General features: G+C 45.6%; 1 protein-coding gene across 2 annotated transcripts in view; it reads right to left on the reverse strand.

Annotated features, from left to right (window-relative positions):
- Positions 1-24,462, reverse strand: part of LOC146788763 (uncharacterized) — a 357,517-nt gene that overhangs the window by 85,923 nt on the left and 247,132 nt on the right. Inside the window, exons 7-8 of one of the 2 annotated variants that reach the window (XM_085629932.1) lie at positions 9,173-9,295; positions 6,235-6,330 (exon numbers count right to left, since the gene is read on the reverse strand). In XM_085629932.1, coding sequence (XP_085486058.1) covers positions 6,235-6,330; positions 9,173-9,295 — 219 coding nt within the window. Of the gene's footprint in view, positions 1-6,234; positions 9,296-24,462 lie in introns of those variants that run through there. The other variant, XM_085629931.1, reaches the window with a different exon arrangement.

The raw sequence follows: 24,462 nt of genomic DNA on the forward strand, positions 1-24,462 counted from the left end.
AGTGTGTGGCTCTCAGCGTCAGTGCAGTAGTGTGTGGCTCTCAGCGTCAGTGCAGTAGTGGGTGGATCTCAGCGTCAGTGCAGTAGTGTGTGGATCTCAGCGTCAGTGCAGTAGTGGGTGGCTCTCAGCGTCAGTGCAGTAGTGTGTGGCTCTCAGCGTCAGTGCAGTAGTGTGTGGCTCTCAGCGTCAGTGCAGTAGTGTGTGGCTCTCAGCGTCAGTGCAGTAGTGTGTGGCTCTCAGCGTCAGTGCAGTAGTGTGTGGCTCTCAGCGTCAGTGCAGTAGTGTGTGGCTCTCAGCGTCAGTGCAGTAGTGTGTGGCTCTCAGCGTCAGTGCAGTAGTGTGTGGCTCTCAGCGTCAGTGCAGTAGTGTGTGGCTCTCAGCGTCAGTGCAGTAGTGTGTGGCTCTCAGCGTCAGTGCAGTAGTGTGTGGCTCTCAGCGTCAGTGCAGTGGTGTGTGGATCTCAGCGTCAGTGCAGTGGTGTGTGCCTCTCAGCGTCAGTGCAGTGGTGTGTGGCTCTCAGCGTCAGTGCAGTAGTGTGTGGCTCTCAGCGTCAGTGCAGTAGTGTGTGGCTCTCAGCGTCAGTGCAGTAGTGTGTGGCTCTCAGCGTCAGTGCAGTAGTGTGTGGATCTCAGCGTCAGTGCAGTGGTGTGTGGCTCTCAGCGTCAGTGCAGTAGTGTGTGGCTCTCAGCGTCAGTGCAGTAGTGTGTGGCTCTCAGCGTCAGTGCAGTAGTGTGTGGCTCTCAGCGTCAGTGCAGTAGTGTGTGGATCTCAGCGTCATGTGGCTCTCAGCGTCAGTGCAGTAGTGTGTGGCTCTCAGCGTCAGTGCAGTAGTGTGTGGCTCTCAGCGTCAGTGCAGTAGTGTGTGGCTCTCAGCGTCAGTGCAGTAGTGTGTGGCTCTCAGCGTCAGTGCAGTAGTGTGTGGCTCTCAGCGTCAGTGCAGTAGTGTGTGGCTCTCAGCGTCAGTGCAGTAGTGTGTGGCTCTCAGCGTCAGTGCAGTAGTGTGTGGCTCTCAGCGTCAGTGCAGTGGTGTGTGGATCTCAGCGTCAGTGCAGTGGTGTGTGCCTCTCAGCGTCAGTGCAGTGGTGTGTGGCTCTCAGCGTCAGTGCAGTAGTGTGTGGCTCTCAGCGTCAGTGCAGTAGTGTGTGGCTCTCAGCGTCAGTGCAGTAGTGTGTGGCTCTCAGCGTCAGTGCAGTAGTGTGTGGATCTCAGCGTCAGTGCAGTGGTGTGTGGCTCTCAGCGTCAGTGCAGTAGTGTGTGGCTCTCAGCGTCAGTGCAGTAGTGTGTGGCTCTCAGCGTCAGTGCAGTAGTGTGTGGCTCTCAGCGTCAGTGCAGTAGTGTGTGGATCTCAGCGTCATGTGGCTCTCAGCGTCAGTGCAGTAGTGTGTGGCTCTCAGCGTCAGTGCAGTAGTGTGTGGCTCTCAGCGTCAGTGCAGTAGTGTGTGGCTCTCAGCGTCAGTGCAGTAGTGTGTGGCTCTCAGCGTCAGTGCAGTAGTGTGTGGCTCTCAGCGTCAGTGCAGTAGTGTGTGGATCTCAGCGTCAGTGCAGTGGTGTGTGGCTCTCAGCGTCAGTGCAGTAGTGTGTGGCTCTCAGCGTCAGTGCAGTAGTGTGTGGCTCTCAGCGTCAGTGCAGTGGTGTGTGGCTCTCAGCGTCAGTGCAGTGGTGTGTGGCTCTCAGCGTCAGTGCAGTGGTGTGTGGCTCTCAGCGTCAGTGCAGTAGTGTGTGGCTCTCAGCGTCAGTGCAGTAGTGTGTTGCTCTCAGCGTCAGTGCAGTAGTGTGTGGCTCTCAGCGTCAGTGCAGTAGTGTGTGGCTCTCAGCGTCAGTGCAGTAGTGTGTGGCTCTCAGCGTCAGTGCAGTAGTGTGTGGCTCTCAGCGTCAGTGCAGTAGTGTGTGGCTCTCAGCGTCAGTGCAGTAGTGGGTGGATCTCAGCGTCAGTGCAGTAGTGTGTGGCTCTCAGCGTCAGTGCAGTAGTGTGTGGCTCTCAGCGTCAGTGCAGTAGTGTGTGGCTCTCAGTGTCAGTGCAGTAGTGTGTGGCTCTCAGCGTCAGTGCAGTAGTGTGTGGCTCTCAGCGTCAGTGCAGTGGTGTGTGGCTCTCAGCGTCAGTGCAGTAGTGGGTGGATCTCAGCATCAGTGCAGTAGTGGGTGGCTCTCAGCGTCAGTGCAGTAGTGGGTGGATCTCAGCGTCAGTGCAGTGGTGTGTGGCTCTCAGCGTCAGTGCAGTGGTGTGTGGCTCTCAGCGTCAGTGCAGTAGTGTGTGGCTCTCAGCGTCAGTGCAGTAGTGTGTGGCTCTCAGCGTCAGTGCAGTAGTGTGTGGATCTCAGCGTCAGTGCAGTGGTGTGTGGATCTCAGCGTCAGTGCAGTAGTGTGTGGCTCTCAGCGTCAGTGCAGTAGTGTGTGGCTCTCAGCGTCAGTGCAGTAGTGTGTGGCTCTCAGCGTCAGTGCAGCAGTGTGTGGCTCTCAGCGTCAGTGCAGTGGTGTGTGGCTCTCAGCGTCAGTGCAGTGGTGTGTGGCTCTCAGCGTCAGTGCAGTGGTGTGTGGCTCTCAGCGTCAGTGCAGTAGTGTGGCTCTCAGCGTCAGTGCAGTAGTGTGTGGATCTCAGCGTCAGTGCAGCAGTGTGTGGATCTCAGCGTCAGTGCAGCAGTGTGTGGCTCTCAGCGTCAGTGCAGCAGTGTGTGGCTCTCAGCGTCAGTGCAGCAGTGTGTGGCTCTCAGCGTCAGTGCAGTAGTGTGTGGATCTCAGCGTCAGTGCAGTGGTGTGTGGCTCTCAGCGTCAGTGCAGTAGTGTGTGGATCTCAGCGTCAGTGCAGCAGTGTGTGGATCTCAGCGTCAGTGCAGCAGTGTGTGGATCTCAGCGTCAGTGCAGCAGTGTGTGGATCTCAGCGTCAGTGCAGTAGTGTGTGGATCTCAGCGTCAGTGCAGTAGTGTGTGGCTCTCAGCGTCAGTGCAGTAGTGTGTGGCTCTCAGCGTCAGTGCAGTAGTGTGTGGCTCTCAGCGTCAGTGCAGTGGTGTGTGGTGGGTGGATCTCAGCGTCAGTGCAGCAGTGTGTGGATCTCAGCGTCAGTGCAGTAGTGTGTGGCTCTCAGCGTCAGTGCAGTGGTGTGTGGTGGGTGGATCTCAGCGTCAGTGCAGCAGTGTGTGGATCTCAGCGTCAGTGCAGCAGTTTGTGGCTCTCATGGTCTTACCCTGGAGTGTGCAGATTTCTTCCTTTTACTGTGCACTGGGTGTGAACTCCAGCCTTATCCTCAGGGCTTGGATTCCCTGTTCCTACCTAGCAGTTTGTTTATTCTGCATTAAGCCCATCTTTGTCTTATTCTGCAGTGTGTGTTGGTTCCTTTGCCTAGCCTACAGGGAGTCGACTCTTATGAAGTATACAGATTCCAGTTTACCCACAATGCAAGGCATACGTTCTGCAGGTTCTGAGCAATAAATCTTTTTGCCTCTGTAGTATAATTTTATCTTGCCTGCTAGAATCTACACACATGGACCACAGTCGATGGCCCAAACTAGACTTGTATACTTGTTATACAGGCTGCACCTCTAGTGGGCTCCAATGGTTCCTCACCCTTTCTACCCAAGGCCTGCCTTTAAACATATTACAACATCAGGGGCCATATTACGTATTGGCATTGTTTGCGCCCCAGTATGATAAATGCGTGGCAGCCGCAGACTTGCACGCCCCTGGGGGCAGTACATTCATGTGAAAACATGGCGCAGCGGCTCCGTGTTCTCACAGTGCAGGAGGCGCCGCCTGCACTTTTAAAGGGGTTTAGAGATCCCCTTGCAGGCAGGTGCAGGCAGTGACTGCACCCACCTTCTGGGGGATGTCTGGGGGCCATAGGACTCCCTTTTCCCCCTGCAGAGGGCTGCTGTCAGGAGGCGCCATGACAGTGCACCACCTTTTAAATGGTGCACTGTCAGTGTGCCACCTGAGGGTTTCTTTGACTCTGCGTCTGTAATTTGGCGCGGGCGCAGAGTCAAAGGAATTCCCTCATTTCCATAGGGTACGCCCCTATGCAAATGAGGGAACACCCTCTGTTGATAGCGCTGGCGCTTTAAGTGCGCCAGCGCTATCGGTATTATAGAAGGGGAAGCACAAGAGTCTGTGCCCCCTTCTATAATACCAAAGAACCCCGGGGGGCACGCAATGCGAGCGCAAACGCCCGGGGCACCTTATGTAATACGGCCCCAGGTTCTAACATGCTTCCTACTCGGGTTCCGAGCTCTGCGGACTAAAGTTCCGTCTCTAGGAATCTGTTTCGCCTCATAGTCACAGGTTCACATCCTAGCAGGTCTGATCAGCCTTTCATCTTCCAAGGGAAGACAATTAGGACCCTTCATTTGAATAATAAACATCTGTTTTTCACTCCCAAGATGCCCCAAGGGGTGACCATGCTCCTTCAAGACCCAAATGTACTATCTGACCTTCCAAGACACATGTTTCTCTGATCTTGCAAAGGGTGTTGTAATAGCATTGGTTTCAAAGTGGTAAAGATGGGTCCTAGATTATTTCAATGCTGGAATCCTGCAGAATCCTCAAGCATTTCCTTTTAGCTCTGGTGTAGCCAAGAAACATCTTGCAATGAACACAAGGAAGCAACTGTGACGCAGACTGTTTCATTCAGCCCCATTCATCCATTTCTCGTTCGAAGAGCCTTTCAGGTTTAGGGTCAGCCCACGGCAGGTTAAGGATGGTTATATTTTGCGGTGGAATTTCTGGTCCCATCTACTACTGTTGTTTCTAGGTCAGAAGTAGTGGGTAGGCCCCAAAGAAGTTCTACTGGGGTTTATTTCTTAAGACCCTCCCCCACTCTAATGGCGCCTGCTTCATCATCGGGCCTCATCCAGGGCTCAACCATATTCCAGAAAAAACATTTTCTAGTGTGTCATGGATATTTTAGATAAAACACATCAGGAACACCACAGTTTACCTTTAATATTGGGTGCTAGGTATGGTTAGAAAATATCAGTAGGTGTTTATTGGGAAACCTTCTACTTTGCCAACATGTTTCAGTCTATTTCTGTGTCCTCCCAGGGTCCTAGAGGCTTTTACCGTGACCTATGAATTACCACATTGCAAGTTAAAGCCTCGTCCTGTACTTAGTAGTCGGTGAATCACATTAGGCCAACACGTAGAAAAAGGAGGCTTATTTTGCCTTTGTGGTCAAGTACGTTCTAGTGCGTAGAGGAATTAAACTTTCTGAAGTCATGGGCATAATTAAGATTAACTTACATCAGCTCATAGTTCTTCTGCATACTGTCTCACCAGAAAAAATATATGCTCGGACTTTAATATGTGAACCAGACATTAACACTCAATGTATGAAGCTTGAAACGTAATACTGTAAACTCGTGGGAGTTAACATAAAATTAATAAAAAGGACACGTCTCATCCTGATATATTTGGCCTTTTGCCTCATTTGGAAGACTGGGTAAACATGTCCCTATAGATTTAGAGTGAGGTCACTGGGAAGGGGCCTGGGGACAGAGAAGATGGGAATGAGAACAGACTCACAAAGAGTAGAGCTGGGGCCTGGCATAACGCCTTTATGTATTGTGCTTTAATTTAACAAAGCAACTCCCCCAAGAGTATTGTAGACTAATTCATAGGTTGCTGTGGTATGAACAATTCAATGCCCTATGATTGCTAAACACAGTAATTACAGTGCATGTGAGCAATAAATGAAAGGACTTCCCTTTCTCCAAACTTAAGTACTAGTATGTGATTTGTTGGTGGTTGTCTAATTGGTCTTAACTGCTGAAGAGTCCTAAGCTCACACCACCTCCCTGAGGGCTGCTATCCTTGTTACCGAAGGGTCAGCGGCTAACGAGGTGGACCTGGTGCTCAGGTTTAGGTCCCATAATGGGTTAGGCCGGTGGTAAAGGGCTTTGGTTGACAATCCCACCCCAGTAGCGTCTGGTTGTCCCCGCAATCAATCAGGGATTTGTGAAGAGCGCTACTCACCCGTGAGGGTCTCAAGGCCCTGGAGTGAGTGAACTCTTTGGTGTCTCACACTCAATCAATCAATCAATCAATATATTTGGAAAGCGTGCTACTCACCCGGAGGGTCTCAAGGCACTAGGGGAAGGGGGGTCCGCTACTGCTCGAACAGCCAGGTCTTGAGATGCTTCCTGAAGGAGAGGTGGTCTTGGGTGAGGCTGAGGTGGATGGGGAGGGAGTTCCATGTCTTGGCTGCTAGGTAGGAGAACACTGAGGTCTGTAGTTTTCTTGGTGACTCACCTTTCAGTTTGTTGATCTCTTCTATCAAGAGGCTGGAGAAGAGCACGGCCAGGAGGACTCCGGCAGGGGCTGCAGCGTCCAGGAGGACACAGCAGGCTTGTTTGAAAGAACACAATATTGATTAGTACATAAGTGGATGAGGGAACATTCAGGAAGCATGGGACCTCTTCCGATGCCGCTCAGAGCCTCAATGACCTAGCAGCATGTGTGGACATCAGGCTGGGATCGGATGAAAGAACCACACTTCTGATCACATTCTGTAGTTTACTTCGATCCCTTCCCCCTGGTCTAGTGATACTCTTCGTGGGGTCAAAAAGCACTGCGAGACCCTGGAGAGGGTTTGGCGCAAATCCTATTGTGAGGAAGCTAACAGGAAACACGGGCTGGCCCTGAATGAACATCACAAGGCCTGTGCTCCACCCAAGCAACTTTGGAGTCTGATAAAATATTTAAGGCACAGAACGGTCTAAAAACAGTATTTCGAGGGGTCAAGGATCTATCAAATCCATCGAGGATCTCTTCTTCCTCATCTCTCTCACGCTTGCAATGTAAAGAACTGGCTGGTTTCTTTTGCAAAAAGGTTGAGGATATTCAGACTTCTTTATCTTCTAAGTCTTTGCCCTCCTGCCACCATCTACCTCCAGGAAACCGTATTCCTTGTGGCTGCATGCATTTAAACGCCTGTTGGTAATTGAATTCCATCTCGATCCTCTTTGGACTGGTCTTGGTGTGCTTTTTTAAAACCTTTTTAAACACTATAAAATCTGGTTCACCTTTAGACCCCTTCCCGCCCTCCTATTTTAGCAAATAACGCCTGACCTTCTACAAATGGTGATTTCTCTTCAACTCTTCACTTATAGAAGGCCGAGTCCCTACAGCATGTCAACATGCCATGATCATATCCCTACTTAAGAAGCAAAACCTCACTCTCCTTAATTGGGCTAATTATAGACCACCCTCGCTTCCAGTCCTGGAGAGGCGAGTGAATCAATACAGTTTATCATGTGTTGAAACGGAGGGTCTTCTTGACCCCTCTGAGTCTGGTTTTAGGGCTGGTCACAGCACGGAATCCACTTCGCTGGAAGTCACGGAACAGCTCACACTCCATCTTGACAGAGGGGGCACAGAAGCGTTCATTTGACTTGGTCTTAGTGCCGCATTTGACAGTGCATCGCATTAGATACTTCAGCAAAGACTGGAGGCTAGCGTTGTCCCAGATTTGGCCTTACCCTGGCTAGATTCATTTTTAAAAGATAAGACTTTTCGGGTCTTCAGCACAAACGAAACCTCCAGACCCCATCCTGTACCCTCGGTCATACCCCAGGGGTCGCTTCTACCCTCGGTCATACCCCAGGGGTCGCTTCTACCCTCGGTCATACCCCAAGGGTCGGTTCTCAGCCATATGCCATTTAACATTTATGCAGGTCCTCTGGAAGACATTGTTGAACGTTGTGGTCTCTTTTTTGTTATGCAGATGACACAGATTATATTTTCCCTTTCACCTGAGGAGGATTGCAGCTCTGACACCCTGAACATCTCTCTTTTGAAGGTGACTGCTTGGATGAGCAACAAATCTCTTAAATTAAATAGAGACAAGACAGAGGTTTTGTTAGTGGGCAGCAACCCTCATCTTGGAGGACCTCATCACTGGCAGACGTCCTTGGTACTCCTCCAGTCCATATTTCTGTGGTTACCACCTTTCTCACATCGAAATCCGCAAACCTTTTTACAGTTTTATACTGTAAAAGTATTTCCAAATAGAAGGCAAAAGGAGCCTGTCTGACAGCTGGAGATGAGGGACCATAATCAAGGCGGCCTTAACAGCAGCTAGATAGTTGCTGTAGGCTGGAGCTGGGAGAGAGGATCCACACAGATCCTGTCCGGGGCCTGCAAGTTTGAGCAACGTGTGCCCAGCTTGGCCCGTGCAGCCCTCCCTTCACCAGAGATCAGCAGCCGTAAACAGAAGGGTCTTTATCCAGAGCAAACGTCCAGTGAAGTTCAAATTCCACAGATCTGCAGTTGTAGAACTTTTTATTCCAAGCATCCAATACCAAGTTCACAGTGTTACAGTCAGTCCATCATTATAACTGAATCCTGTATTCAGTGCCTCATAGACACTGAAGTCTATTCAGAAATCAGTTATAGCCGATGTAGCCAACGCGCGTTTCGTCTGGGGTCAATCTCCCATGGACTTCCTCAGGGCACATTGATCCATGGAAAATATCACGTCACCAGCGAAAGGCATATATTCCCTCATATCTATTATTCAAATAGACCCTTAGTGATAGTGAGTTCTCGATATGCAATCTCATGATCACTACACGCCGCTGTTTCAGAAAGGAGCTCTCTCCTTCTGATCATGAGATTACATATCGATAACTCTATCACTAAGAACCGAAGGAACTTTACTGGACTTTTGCTCAGAATAAAGACTTTTGTGTAAATGACATTTGAGGCCATCAGCCTCCATATTTTGGAATGCTGGGTGGCCGTTCTTTCCTTTATCCTTTGAGCACTGTGGAAACTAGAACGGTGTTCACCTGTGCACGACCATGTGCAGCGTTGGGCCCTGCCACTTCTACTTTGGTTAGCATAAACAGAAGGGCCCAGTGTCTGTTAGTGGACCATCAAGTCAGTTGGGCACAAGGGATAACACATCGCAGCAGTCCCCAGCCTTGCATGTACCCAATTAGGGGCTCACATGATTGTAACTTTGCAGCAGCCAGCCTTCTTGACCCAGAAGAATGAGCCCAGCAGCCATGGAAGACATGGGGGTTTCTGCTTGGTAGTGTCTGACTTCCAGCGTGACCAGGCAGGTTCTGTTATTTACTACTACAGCGGCCCCACCTCCCTCTTTCCACCCATCCCTCCTTCTGTACAATGCTTTCAGCCGGATAACCAAAAGCAGGTGTATTCCAATATAAAATTTGTCTCTTACCTTTATTGCTTGTAAATGGCTCAAGCTTTGTTGGACAGAACAGTAAAATCATTACCGTCATTGAGGTGACCAACACCACAGCAAGCAGGATGACACACAGCAGGACTAGAGCCGCGTACACACCTGAAACAGACAACCAAAGGGAACCTGGTGATTCTAAGAACTATGGCAATGACCTTTCGAGATGTGTGTGTATATTCACTGAAAAAACTATATGTTTCAGAGACGTTCTAGTTAGAAATTAGCATTTAAAAAAACCTTTGAAATTCACTGAAAAAAAAACATCGGTTTCAGGGTGTTATAGTTAGCTGGCCATTTCACTCGTACAAAACCATAGAAATTCCTCCGTTATAGTTAGTTATGCTAACTATAACTTGCACGACTCCTGCAAAAAAATGTTATGTTCCAAAATTATATGTATGTGTCTTTAATATACACATTAGGGCAAGAGATTATATAAGATAGTCATAAAAATAACATATTTGTACTGGGTGCGTGCATCGTGAGTGCAGAGAACCAGGTCAGCAGAGGTGCTGTAGAGCCAGAGAAACCAGGTCAGCAGAGCTGTTGTAAAGCCAGAGAACCAGGTCAGCAGAGCTGCTCTAGAGCCTAAGAAGCAGGTCAGCAGAGCTGCTCTAGAGCCAGAGAACCAGGTCAGCAGACCTGCTTTAGAGCCAGAGAACCAGGTCAGCAGAGCTGCTCTAGAACCAGAGACCCAGGTCAGCAGAGCTGCTGTAGAGCCAGAGAAACCAGGTCAGCAGAGCTGCTGTAGAGGGAGAGAACCAGGTCAGCAGAGCTGCTCTAGAGCCAGAGAACCAGGTCAGCAGAGCTCTTCTAGAGAGAGAACCGGGACAGCAGAGCTCTTTAGAGCCAGAAAACCAGGTCAGCAGAGCTGCTTTAGAGCCAGAGAACCAGGTCAGCAGAGCTGCTCTAGAGCCATAGAACCAAGAAGCAGAGCTGCTCTAGAGCCATAGAACCAAGAAGCAGAGCTGCTCTAGAGCCATAGAACCAAGAAGCAGAGCTGCTCTAGAGCCATAGAACTAGGACAGCAGAGCTCTTTAGAGGGAGAGAACCAGGTCAGCAGAGCTGCTCTAGAGCCAGAGAACCAGGTCAGCAGAGCTGCTCTAGAGCCATAGAACCAGGTCAGCAGAGCTGCTCTAGAGCCATAGAACCAGGTCAGCAGAGCTGCTCTAGAGCCAGAGAACCAGGTCAGCCGAGCTCTTCTAGGGGGAGAGAACCGGGAGAGCAGAGCTCTTTAGAGGGAGAGAACCAGGTCAGCAGAGCTGCTTTAGAGCCAGAGAACCAGGTCAGCAGAGCTGCTTTAGAGCCAGAGAACCAGGTCAGCAGAGCTGCTCTAGAGCCAGAGAACCAGGAAGCAGAGCTGCTCTAGAGCCAGAGAACCAGGAAGCAGAGCTGCTCTAGAGCCAGAGAACCAGGACAGCAGAGCTCCTTTAGAGGGAGAGAACCAGGACAGCAGAGCTCCTTTAGAGGCAGAGAACCAGGACAGCAGAGCTCCTTTAGAGGCAGAGAACCAGGTCAGCAGAGCTGCTCTAGCTGACTCAGACAGAGACACAGACAGAGACACAGACAGAGACACAGACACAGACACAGACACAGACACAGACACCTCTACACGCACACCTTATATATATATATATATATATATATATATATATATATATATATATATATATATATATATATATATATAATCTGCATATCTATATAAACACAAATATAAATGCATGCATACATATACATATATGCATACATATGTATGTTATGTACATGGAAGTTTGAAAAACACTGATAAAAGCAAAGCTAAAAAGCCACCTAATTACAAACAGAATTGCTTTAACTTCGATGAGGACGAGACCTATTGCATTTTCAATGCTTGTTTACTTTGGTTCCATCAAGAAGGCATTCAGATGTGTCACACATTTTCCATTAATTCTGAATGTTAGCATTCTAGTTGCTCATCACTGTAGTAAATGTACTGCTCACCAGGGAAGTCTGCTGCTGGTATTCAAAGTGCATGTTTCAGTCTGCATGTCAGAATCTTTTAATGAAATAGAAGAGGATTTGAGAAGTCAAAATGTGCCCTAATTTTTCTTTCTGCAGCACTAATCAATTTCTATGGCAAAATGAACCTCCTCATTTTGTTCCTTTGCAAATTAAATGTTTTAAGTGTTACCACTTTATTCCAATCAAGATGGCTTCAGGTGTGCCATACTTTTGTAATAAGTAAGACTGTTAGCGCTCTAGTTGTTCTTTAGAACACTCTGGGACAATCTGTCATTGGGCTATACTTGGGCTACATCTGGGTGATATTTGTGCTACATTTGGGCTCTATTGTCTCTGGTGGCCATTTTAAGAGACTTATTTGTTATGAAGTTTCCTAATTTCCTCATTTACTACAGTCTCCTCAGTAGGAGTACTTTCAGTTTTTTACTTTTATTCCATCAAGAAGGCATTCAGATGTGTCAAACATTTGCCATAAATTCTGAATGTTAGCACTCTAGTTGCTCATTAGATCACTGTAGTAAAGCTACTGCTCACCAGTGAAGTCTGCTGCTGGTATTCAAAGTGCATGTTTCAGTCTGTATGTCAGAATTTTTTAATGAAATAGAAGAGGATTTGAGAAGTCACTCAAAATGTGCCCTAATTTTTCCTTTCTGCAGCACTAATCATACTTTCCATGGCAAAATGAACCCCCTCATTTTGTTCCTTTTTAAATTAAATGTTTTAAGAGTTACCACTTTATTCCAATCAAGATGGCTTCAGGTGTGCCATACGTTTGTCATAAGTAGGACTGTTAGCGCCCTAGTTGTTCTTTGGAACACTCTGTGAAGCTGCAGTAGAACACAAAGGAATCAACTGACAGTCTCTGCCCTTGTTGGATGTACATGTTTTACTGAGAATATCAGACTTCATTCTCACATGACTGAGAAAGATAATGTGAATTTACAGAAAATATGCACTCAGGTTAGCTTATAGATCACCTTCCAAACCTCTGTGGGAAAAGCATGAAAAAATATTTCTCTCAAACATGATTCATGATATCCCAGCAGAAGGCTTTTTCACATGGTAAAATCATCTTAGAACACACCAGAATTCCTAAAATGAGTATGATACCATCAACAGACGATTTATAATGTAACTAAAGTCTTAAAACCTTCTATTAACTGCAGTGCTTTTTAATGAGGTGCTATCATGTATATTGGTCCCAAGATGGCTGCCAACACTTCTTGGATGAAGTGCTGACAGCCAATCAGATATCACGATGAGATGTGTGGTTAGGCTCCGCCCAAATATACATGTGATTTTGATTTTCTCAGGAACTACTGAACAGATTGACACCATTTAAGCAAAAGACACGAGTCTGAACTGAGGACTACCTCTTTGCCAAATTTGGTGTAATTCCGTTCAGCAGTTCGGGCTGTAGCTGCGGCTAAAGGTCCTATAGGAAATTGCATGGGGAAAACACGTTTTGGGACCCCCCTTTTTTCTCGGCCCCCGCTACACGAATCATCCCGAGACTTTCAGGATAGGAGCGGACCAGAGCTGGCCAAAAGTTTTGAACATTTCGCGAAGATTCGTCAATCGGCGCCAAAATTATTGGGAATAGAATGTTGCGGATTTCCTATGGAAAATAGGTCCTAACTATAACTACCTACTGGCGACCGCCAGTAGGTAATATATATATACACACGGAAAAAAAACATAGGTTTCACGGCTGTGAAAAAGGTGCCAACCCGAGGGGCAAGGTCTAGAGAGAAATAAGATAGGAAGAGAGGTGAGTTATAATGAGATAGCACAAATAGAAAGGTGAAGCACAGAATGACAGGTCAAGTAAACAAAGTAGCGAGGCAGAGAGGCAGGTAGAGCCGGTGGGATGAAAAATAGAAAGATATGAGAAGTAGAGAGAAAAGAGGTGCAGATGAGGTAGAGAGATGAGGCTAATACAGAGGAAGGGTGAGGGAGAAGTAGAGAATGGTGAAATAGGGAGAGAGAGAGAGAGACAGAGGTAAGACAGATGTATTAAATGAGCGAGACATTAGAAGCAGAGAGAGTGAACAGAAACAGTGAAGGAGATACAAAGAGAGATAAAAGCAAAGGGAGTGATAGATGGAGTGGAAGAGGTAGAGAGAGCATTGGAGCACGGTTTGTGCTTTACAAGTCTATGTAAATTAATACAGTTTTTAAAAAAAAAAGTGCAGATACTGTCTGTTACTTTTATTAGTGCTCTGCTGGGAACATGTGGTATATCCTGTTGCAAGTATAACAGCCCAACTGGGTAGCAAGTGTTTTATCCATTACTGGTATAACGGACCTGTTAAGGAGTACTGGTGCTCTCAACTATTGGTATAACAGAGATGCTCAGAAGTGCTGGTACTCTTTGCTGTTGCTAGAACGTACCAGCTGAGAAGTTATGGTACTCCTCACTATTGGCATAATAGAGCTGATAAGTGGTAGGACCTTTCGCTATTGCTGTAACAGACCTACTGAGAACTGCTCGTACTTTTCTCTACTAGTAGAACAGACCTAAGAAGTTCTGAGACTCTTCACTGCTGCTATAAGAGACCTGCTGAGGAGTCCTTGTACTTCTCATTGTGGCTAATAAAGCACTCATGCGAAGTGCCAGCAATCCTCAGCATTTGGTGTAAGAAACCTACTGAGAAGTGCTGGTATTGTCCATTAATGGTCTGGCCGCCCTGTAAAGTAGCATTAGTACTCTCCACTGTTGCTATAAAATACTTGCTCTAAAGTGCTTTTATTCTTCACTGCTGGTGTAACACCTGCTGAGATATTCTGGGGCTCCTCGCCATTGGTTTAACAGACATGCTGAGACCCTCCAATATTGGTATAGTAAACCTGGTGAGAGGTGCTTGGATACCCCAGTATTGGTATAACCGACCTGCTCAGAAGAGCCAGAGCTCTTCGCTATTGATATAATAGACCTGCTGAGAAGTGCTTTACTACTGCTTTAATAAGCCTGCTAATAAGTGCTCGCACTCAATACTATTGCTTTAAGAGGCCTGCTGAGAAGTGCCATTACTCTTCACTATTGATATAACAGACCTACTGAGAAGTGCCAGTACTCTGCACCAGTGTTTTAACAAACCTGCTCAGAAGTGCTCGTACTGTTTACTATTGCTTTAAGAGACCCGGTTGAGAAGTTCTGGTACTCTTCACTATGGCTTTAATAGACCTGCTTATAAGTGCTTGCACTCATTACTATGGCTTTAAAAGGACTGCTGAGATGTGCCAGTACTTTTCACTTGTGATATAACAGACCTGATGAGAAGTGCTGGTAATCTTCACTATTAGTTTTAAAAACCTGCTTAGGAGTGCTCATAATGTTTACTATTGCTTGTAGAGACCTGGTTAGAAGTGCTGGAACTCTTCACTATTACTTACTTAATCTTTATTTCGGTCACTAGGACCATAAAAGAATACAACATAAAAACATTTTAAAAGCAGAATAATACAACAACATTTGCAGACAATTCACTATTGGTTTAACAAGCTTGTTGAGAAGTGTTGGTACTCTTTATCATTGCGTTAACAGACCTGTTGAGAAGTGCTGTGGCTATTTACTATTGGTATACCCGATGAGAAGTGCAGCTATCGTCCATTAATGGTACAACAGCCTTGCTGATAAGCGTCCTATTAAGAGTAAGGGAGCTCTAATGAGACGTTTGAGTAATTAGGTAGTGGTGAAATTATGAGATCCTGAAGTACAAATCAGCAAGGCAGCCCAGCAGCTGCCTGTCTCTATGATCCAGTTTTCCCCGCCTCAAGACCAGTACCCCTCTGCCGTGTTTAGTTCCTGGAGTATATTAATCTATTTCTAGTACTGGTCAGGGAAGTTACTAGTGCGAGAATCGTTCTTCCTGTACTGTTCCAGAGTCTAACATCCCTTGCGAATATTCATCTAATAAATGATGCCAAAACCTACATTGGCCACTAGATGTCATAATTGCAAAGGAATGTAACTTTCACTGTACGTAAAACAGATGGCTGAGTAACCTTGGTAGCAATGTTGCTGGATGGCGTCCCTACCACACACCCCAGCATAGCATTCCAGGGTCCTGCTCTGGATGTGGTACATTGTGGTGCTATATTTAGATGCTATTCGGCATTGTGCAGTGCAATATTCATTTGGCAAGGCTGCGAATTCGAGGCATTACGGAAACAATGAAATTCTTAAAAGTAGCGCGATGGATTCTACTTCACTATTCATTCTAGTGTTTTCATCTGATACCTCGTTCTATTTAAAGCAAACAGTAACTTGATTTGATGCTCTTCACGTGAGACAGCTGATGAGCTACAAGCACATGTAAGAAAGAGCAAGCAGGCAGTGGGATAAGGGAGGGGGTAGGGCACGTTGCACCCACTAAGGGGAGAGAGGCACGCAGGCTGGCAAATGGTGTGCACTTTCGCGGCCGCTTTGATGTTCTCAGTGGCCGCGCGGCTCACTGAGAACATCAAAGCGGCCGCGAAATGATCACGCAGGCTGCCAAATGGTGCGCGCGCCCGGCGCACATGCACTGCATCAGGAGGCCTGAAAAGCACTAGTTTGCACTTCCAAATCCCCCCGTTTACTAAAGCTCTCACCAGAGCAGCGCTAAAGCGCTGGCTCAGGCGAGACCTAAAAATCAGTGCATGTGACAGTTGTTGTATATAAATAAGTATACATAAGACTCAGTGATTATATGAGTGACTGTATGGATAACTGTATACTTGTAATAGTGATTTTATAACACACTAAGTATGAGTTAATATCTATATGAATAAATGAAGTGGTGTTTGTATAAGTGTGTAGCTGACTAAATGTAAGTATGATCCATTGTTTGCATAAGTGAGTAGGATGACTACATAAGTGAATAGGATGTGTGTTGGTGTGTAATATCGATATAGGTGCATAAGTAAATTTGATAGTGTTCTATTGATCATTGACAGCATGTATGAGTGAATCTATAGGTAAGTGATTAGATGTGTGTAGATCTAGGAGTCACTGAGTGGGTGTTTAGAAACTTGTATTGGTGTGTCAATGGTTTTAAATCTGGCACTCTGTATTTTAGAGTGAGTGATGAAAGGTTATACTAGTGTATGATGAGGTGTATCTGATTGTCACGTGGAAGATGTCATCAGTGATGTCGTCCGTGATGTTTCTGACCAGGTCATGAATGATGTAATATGTGACATCATCAGCAGTGGATTGCGGGCGTGCGAGTTATTTAGCAGAACTAATGGAGGAATTTCAATGGTTTTGTATGAGTGAAATGTCCTGCTAACTAAAACAGCCCTGAAACCTAAGGTTTTTTCAGTGAATTTCTAAGGTTTTTTAAATGCTAATTCCTAACTATAACCTGTCTGACACCTATGGTTTTTTCAGTGAATTTCAAAGGTTTTTTTAAATGATCATTTTTAAATGTAATAATAGTTATATGTATTTTTTATACTGTTTTTGTAGTTTAACTGTATTTTTACATATTTTATTTTTTAAATTACATTTTATATTTTTAATATAAATGGAAATAAAAATGTTTAACATTTTGAAACAAATATTTTTTTTGTTTTATATTTTTATTTTAATATATTTATATTATTTTCTTTATTGTTTTTTTTCAATTTTTTGGGGGGGGAGTCGCGCACCCAAAGCGTACCTTTCTCGATCACTACGCGGAACCTAGCTGCCATTTTAGAAATGGTATGAAGGATCCGCGTAGGGTGTGCGACGGGTGCGTATTTTCTGAGATGTGCGCGATTCTGATTCTCTCAAACAAGGTAGTAATTGGTTGAGTGCATTGAGAGAACTTTTGTGTATATATCGGATCACTCCACACACCACCACTGAAATCAGTCCTTTCAAGTTACTTAAAGGGAGAGAACCTGCATCCAGTGTCCACGGTGGTTCAGAGAAAGATGCAAGGAATTTGTGCATAAAAATGAGTGTGTACATGATACCGCTAAGAGGGTAGAAGTCAAACATAAAACAAAAAATGGTATGATAACAAATGGAAAACTAGAGTGCACAATTTCAAGGTTGGTGACTGGATCAAAGTTTTGAAACCTGGTTTAGCTAATAAGGGATCTGCAAAATTTGGTAAAGCGATGCAAATTAAGAAAGTTTTCAGCAATAGTTTTATAACTCAGGATGGAGAGGTATGGTAAGTTTATGATTCTGAGAATGATGATCACAGTCTAAATCGTCTTTTGGGGCAATTTGATGAGACAGTAACCTCAAGGGTTAAAACCAGCAAAGGATTAAGAAATGTTCCAAAAAGGTTTAATGGATTTGTTTAACTGTAAAACCTATTGGTCAAGTAATATTAAAAAAATTATAGTATTGCGTAACTTTATTTTACTTTACTCTTACTTAGTTTTTTATATTGAGGGAGATGTGTTACATTCTATGTTTATACATTGTAATCTAGTATGTCAATACGCATGCTGTATTTTATTAAGTTCACACTCTATGTTATATTGGCATGCACTCTGTATTCTTTTGTCTGGGATTCTACATTCCACATAGATCGTGGTCATCTGCATTCCACCTGGTTGGCTTCAGTTACCTCTGAGTATCAACCTGAGCAGATGTTAAGCTGTGCTGCCAATAAATCTGCTTTTCTACTATTTGAAGTTTCTTCATTTTAACAATACAATTATATTACAATAATGGCAGTGCATACCTTTAAAAGCAAGGGTCAATGAGCAGTGTAAAATCGATGTCAAAGGTCGCATATTCCCTGAGGATACTCTGTTTTCTCTCATTACGGTCTGGCTCCACTTTCACATAAAAGAAGTCCCGGTAGATTAATGCTTAACCCCCTTTATTCCTCATCCGTGCACATGGGAGTCTGCGTACATGACGCTAGCATCACGTCACTGCCCTTGCACCTACTTCTCCCTGTGACATCACAGCCAGCTCTTCTCCTGATTGGAGGGCACTGGACATGGGTCTCATGGACCACAAACAAGATGGCATTTACTAAAGGTGCCTCCAGGACGTGATGTATGTGCGATCCGTGTGTTTGAAGCAGTAATTAACTCATGGTGGATGCAGGCAGGGGGAGGTTTAGATGTCCTTCATTCCCCAGGAGCCACCTACTTACAAGGACACCTTGGAGGCCGGTTTCATCATGGCCGGTACACCCCTACCACAAGAACAGACCGCTCCTAGACATGCAGATCAATACTGTGTGACGATTACAGACACTACACACAGACACCGAGCATCACTGAGACCCAAAGCCACCGAGACCCAAAGCCACCGAGACCCAAAGCCACCGAGACCCAAAGCCACCGAGACCCAAAGCCACCGAGACCCAAAGCCACCGAGACCCAAAGCCACCGAGACCCAAAGCCACCGAGACCCAAAGCCACCGAGACCCAAAGCCACCGAGACCCAAAGCCACCGAGACCCAAAGCCACCGAGACCCAAAGCCACCGAGACCCAAAGCCACCGAGACCCAAAGCCACCGAGACCCAAAGCCACCGAGACCCAAAGCCACCGAGACCATCCATTACCGGTACCTACTTCTCCATAGACTCCATAACTTACACCTACTGTTATACTCACTGACACTGTCACTATGATCACCCATTAAAAGTACCTACCATCACAGACTTAATTTCTTTGATCTACCGTTCTACTGCTACCGAGTTGTGCTATTACCGAGACCATCCTTTACCTCTACATAGTTTCCACTACCTAGACCTCCTGTTATACTCTTACTGAGATGCACTGCTTCCAAGACCGTCCTTTAGCGATACTTACTTTTAACATAGTGTTAGGAAGGGTGAATACGATGCCAATGAATGTCATGATATGTGCAGGCAGGACAATCAGTAATGCAATGTGAACGTATGCCATAGCTCATGCCCAAACAATTTCAATGTATACCGTAACTTGTACTCGCCACCAGCAACCCTAAAAACTATGGGGCTCATTTACCAGCCCTTGCGCCGCTCGTGCGTCACTTTTTGATGCAGCGGTGGCGCAGTGTGCTGCCACATATTTGTAAGGCAATGTGAAGTCACCCTGCATGACTTTCCATGGCCATGTAAATATGGCCCCTTTACACGCATCACTTTGCGTGAAAGGAGCATGCCACGGGTGTTGCTGTGGGTGTTCCTATCCAACACCCACGGATTTTGGTGCATTTCCAGATTTACAACATTTCATAAACCTGGGAGTGTGTCAAAATCCTACATCTCCCCAGGCCTAAACAGGCGCAAGGAGAAATACTTGTATTTCTCCTCATTTTTATCTCTTTCTATGCGAGCTGCATTCTGCTCACAGAGAAAAAAGCGAATGATTGTTTTTGTGTGGGAAGATATCACTTCCTGCACAAAAACAATCATGTCCACAATGCAGGCACTTTTACACTATGGTGCAAGGGTGCCTGCATTGGTGCATGGCAGCCAGTTGTGCGCCAGCGCAGTGGAAAGAACAGGGAAGCGTCATATTATTGTAAATATGATGCATCCCTGTACTTTTAAAATGACAGAGCGGTACAGAAAAAGGGCTTGCGGCGCCATGCTGCGTCATTTTTGTTCAAATAAGGCACTCCTTTAGCAACTGTAAAACCACTCAAATCCTGATGAGAGGGGTAGGGCACGAGAAGGATGCACTGACAGATCTGCCTCGATCCAGCAAAATTCACACGTGCATAATAAAAAATAAATAACAGAAGTTGCAACCACTAAAAGCAGCCGCCCTCAAACAAGCTTGCCAAGCTCTCTGCAGCTTCCAGTCCTCTGTGTGATGCCAGCCTCCTGCAGACACAAAACAAGCAATCCGAGCAAACACAAGGCAACAATGAAACACCTTAAAAACCTGAGTCCAAGTCACTTGGCACGGGTAAACATTAATACCCAGTCTCCTAGAGTGCACCAACCTATGCTTTCCTACCCAACAATCACAACCAGACACTGGCAGGAGAGAGGGAGGAATGCAAGGAAGCGGGTGGTGTCTCCTTTCCCAGCTACACACCATGCTGCTTCGCCCCCTGATCTCCTGCAGCGCCCGTCTCTCTGCCCCGACAGGTAAAAGCGCGCCCTCCATGGTCTCTGCAGCCGGATCCTGCCTTCGCCTCCACTCTCCCTCTGCCAGTCCCATGAAAGGTTGGGCAGCAGCCAGGTAAGCTGCAGGGAAGGGAGGAAGATAGCTAGATGTGAAGCAAACTTAACTTCAGAGCTCCCCAGGCACCTTAGCAAGGCTCACAATCCAAGGGGGTCCCTTCAGTGCTCCCAGGGGCGCGATCCAGCATTCCTCAGTCTGTTCCCCATTTTTCCTTATCTCACCCAAAACAGACAGTGAAAAGGAGCTCAGTCTTAGGAGGTGACTGAGGGAATAAAGTGGCAGGGAGCAGAGCAATTACAGTGTGCACACACTGGTAAACTCCGCTCCACTGGTGATGGGGGGAGTTGTGCCAAACTCTACATGATCCAAGTGGAGCGCGGAGTAGCAAAATAATCCACATACTCCACTGGGGGAGCGAAGTTTGCCGCCCACCCCTAGTTAAAATGACAGTAGTATGTACACTTTTTTTTAAATTGTTTTTATTAGTGAAATATAAAAGGTACATCTGATGACTGGATGACAAAATCACATGTATACCATAACAAGTACATGCAACATTTCTAAAAATGTGACCAGGTTCACCAAATTACTTAGTTACTGTCATCTTCCTAACACTGCTTCATCTCTCTGCATAGTCTGCCACCAATACACAACAGACACAGATTATATGCATTATATGCGGAAGTTAGAGAGCTTACAGACCACTACAATCGTACGATATCTAAAATAATCAAAGACATTGCACCCTTAAAACTGGAAAGAATTCCGATCAAAGATAAAAACCCATGGTTCAACAGATCACTTAATGAAGAAAGAACTAAAATCCGAATAACTTAACAAATATGGAGACAAACTCCCTCATCCCCCCACTTAAAACAACTAAGAATGTCCAGAAAAACCTACAATAAAAGCGTACTTCAATCAAAAAAATATATTTTCAGAAAGGAACTTGAAAACGCAAAGAACAGACCGAGGAAACGCTTCGATCTACTAAGAGATCAATCGAACAAATCAGCCAAATCCTCCCTATTAACATCTAAATCAGATCTGAACTGTGAAGATTTCTCAACATTCTTCACTGATAAAGCCAGAGCATTGGAGAGAGAACTCGAGCATAACGCTGAAAAAGCATCAATCCTAAGGATTGTACAAAGGAGGAACCTTGCCCTAACGACACAAATAATGCCCAAGAATAATGTCCATTGGTCAACCTTCATACTATATGATCAGCAGGACATAACCCAAATATTACTATCTGTGAAACCAAATAATCATTACAATGAACCTCTGCTGGCAAAATGCTGGCCCTCCTGCAACCTCATGTCATCCCCTTCTGGACGAAGATCATTGATGAACCGCTTGCCCAAGGATAAATTCCAGACTGCCTAAAAACAGGCCAGGTTATCCCTCTTCTAAAGAAACCTGCGAAGAACCCATCGGACCCAAACAACTTTCGTGCAGTTACAGCCATTCATCTACTAGTCAAAGTATTAGAAAAATGTGCTCACAATTAATTAAATCAACACATTACTGAATTTGAACTACTAAATAACTGCCAATCAGGGTTCAAACCAAACCACAGTACGGAGACAGCAATCCTGCACATAGTAGATGACACTCTGCTAGCCTTCGACCGTAATATCACCGGTCTCCTGATCCTTCTGGACCCATTGTCTGCATTGGACACAATAAACCATCCCAAACTACTATATCAACTGGAAAATAGGATGGGATTATCGGGTACTGTGCTGAAATGGTTCTACTCTTTCCTAGAGAACAGATCGCAAAGATTCCTGGAGGACAACAGGCTATCCCCACCATCTCCAATCCAAATTGGGGTGCCACAAGGGTCAACCCTATCCCGTCACTATTTAAACTATACATCGAACCATTAACTGAAGTACTGTATAAAGCTAACATTTCCTTTCATATGTATGCGAACGACACCCAGCTGTATATGAAGATATCTTCCCCCGAAGAGATCAACACTATGAACCATGAACTCCAGAAAACCGTTGAATGGCTAGCTGACCATCATCTTAAGCTCAACTCACAGAAAACCAAATTCCTTCTGATCTCCCCTCCTAAAAGTTCATCCAAGATCAAAGAATGGACCAAGTTGATCACATCGCTAAACGGTACCCCAACGATAGTTAACTCAACCAAATCACACTTGATAAAGAGCTAAACATGCAAGCACAAATCAACACAATGGCAAAAAAACGCTTGTTTTCCTCTGAATTACCTCAGAAAATTAAGTCACTCCTCGATCCGTGGATCTGAAAATGGCAGTACAGGCATTGGTCATATCAAGAATTGAATATGGATGTGCAACGCTATCAGGACTCCCCAAGATATCAAAAGCTCCCCTAAAAGCCTCTCTCAATGCAGCAACTAGACATAACGGGAACCAAAAAATACGACCACATCTCTCCACATCTGAAAGCGCTCAACTGGCTGCCATACGAGGCAAGCATAGAGCAAACAATTATTAGGATTACACACAAGGCATTACATCACAAAACTCATCACTAACTAGCCCATAAAGTTACGCTGCCTGGAGGCAGTAGACCCTCGAGAGGAGTGGAGGATTTTCTACTGAAACCAGCATTCTTCAGTAAGAAAAAGACTTACGATAGAGCATTCATGGGAGCTGCACCAAGGATCTGGAATTCGCTCCCACCGAACAGCAGAAGAATCACCTATGCTCCACATTTCAACAAGCATTGGCATAGCCAATAGGTCTCGCCTTTGGGACCTTATAAGTGTTTAGCCATGCAACAGTTGATGTTGTTGCACCAAGGATATTGTGCTGCATAACTAAATACTTATAAGGTCCCAAAAGCGAGACCTATTGGCTATGCCAATGCTTGTTCACCTGGTCACCAGTAAGCTTTCCGACGGTGGAGCTGGTCGCCGTTCTGCTGTCAGGAACTAATATTCCACCTACCTTTATTTTAAATAAGACAAGGGACCTGAGAGGACGACTTACAGTTTTTTGCAATTGAGGCGCTACGCCCCTCCCCATCCCTCCTCCCGCCTCCCCTCCCACCCCCAGTGAAACCGCTAACACTGAAAGCCCACAGAACGCTCTACACAGGTATTCTGTCAAAAGAGCCAAGTATGCATTAAACTGCATGAACAAAAACAGCGCAATGGAAAACCGTATACCTTCCTTGGCATGGAAAGCTTAGAAAACTAAAGAACGTTAATGGTGGCGTGGTAACTCCACATCCGGCATTACCAGTATCACCTAGTACCACCACGTCATTATCTTGCAATTCTGATTTAACGACTCCCTAATGCAAAATAATGTGGAATTGGTGCTTACTTTCCCAACACCGCGGCCTTACAGGAATCGTGCCCTGGTTTATCGCACCCATAATTTCAGATGCCTAAAATAAAAATAAAAACTGCGCATTCCGGTTCGGCTTAAACATGCGTTTATGGCCCAGGAGGTATTTCCGTTTCACTCATGATGAAGGGCAAAGAAGAGAATAAAATCAACATCTTCACCGTGGAGAGTGAGTGGGCTTAATCAATTTTATGAAGCAGAGCGGTTTGAATGTATTTAAGAGAGAATATTAAGTATCAACTATGGCAAACGTGTACTCCTATTTTTAGGACCTCCGGTATGAGCAATAAATGAAATTGCGCACAACAAGGGGTTTTTGCAATGAATTATTTTCTTTCGGCTGCAGTGTGAAAGCGATGCTGAAAACCGAATGCTTCTACCTCCCTCTTGGTGAACTATTATTACATTCCGCAAAAAGCGGCGTAACTTTAGGCTACGCTGGGTGGCGCAGCTGGGAGGAGGCGACGGGGTGACATATTTGTTACCAATGCCCACTTGAATGCATGTGACAGCAACAGTCAATAACTGCACAACTGTTCTCTTCTGGGTGTTTGAACTTGCCACTCACAGTTACATGTATTTAATCAGGCGTGAGTTTGGTACACAGCGCAAGTCTGTCATACTGCAAATATCCAGAGATCTCATTTAGATTGTGTTCATGTGTCAGGGTGAATTATACAGATCCTGACCTTTGGAAGTATTTATTGGGGGTGCATGGCATCCAAGAAAGAGAAAAGCGATTCAATTACTTACATCTGTACCTGCGCACAGTTTTCCTGTCAGGTAACACGAGAATCTGCATGAAATAATCTTTGTGGCTCATACATTCAAAATTGTGCT

This window comes from Triturus cristatus, chromosome 10, assembly GCF_964204655.1.
Source record: "Triturus cristatus chromosome 10, aTriCri1.1, whole genome shotgun sequence".
Classification (NCBI taxonomy): Eukaryota; Metazoa; Chordata; class Amphibia; order Caudata; family Salamandridae; genus Triturus; species Triturus cristatus.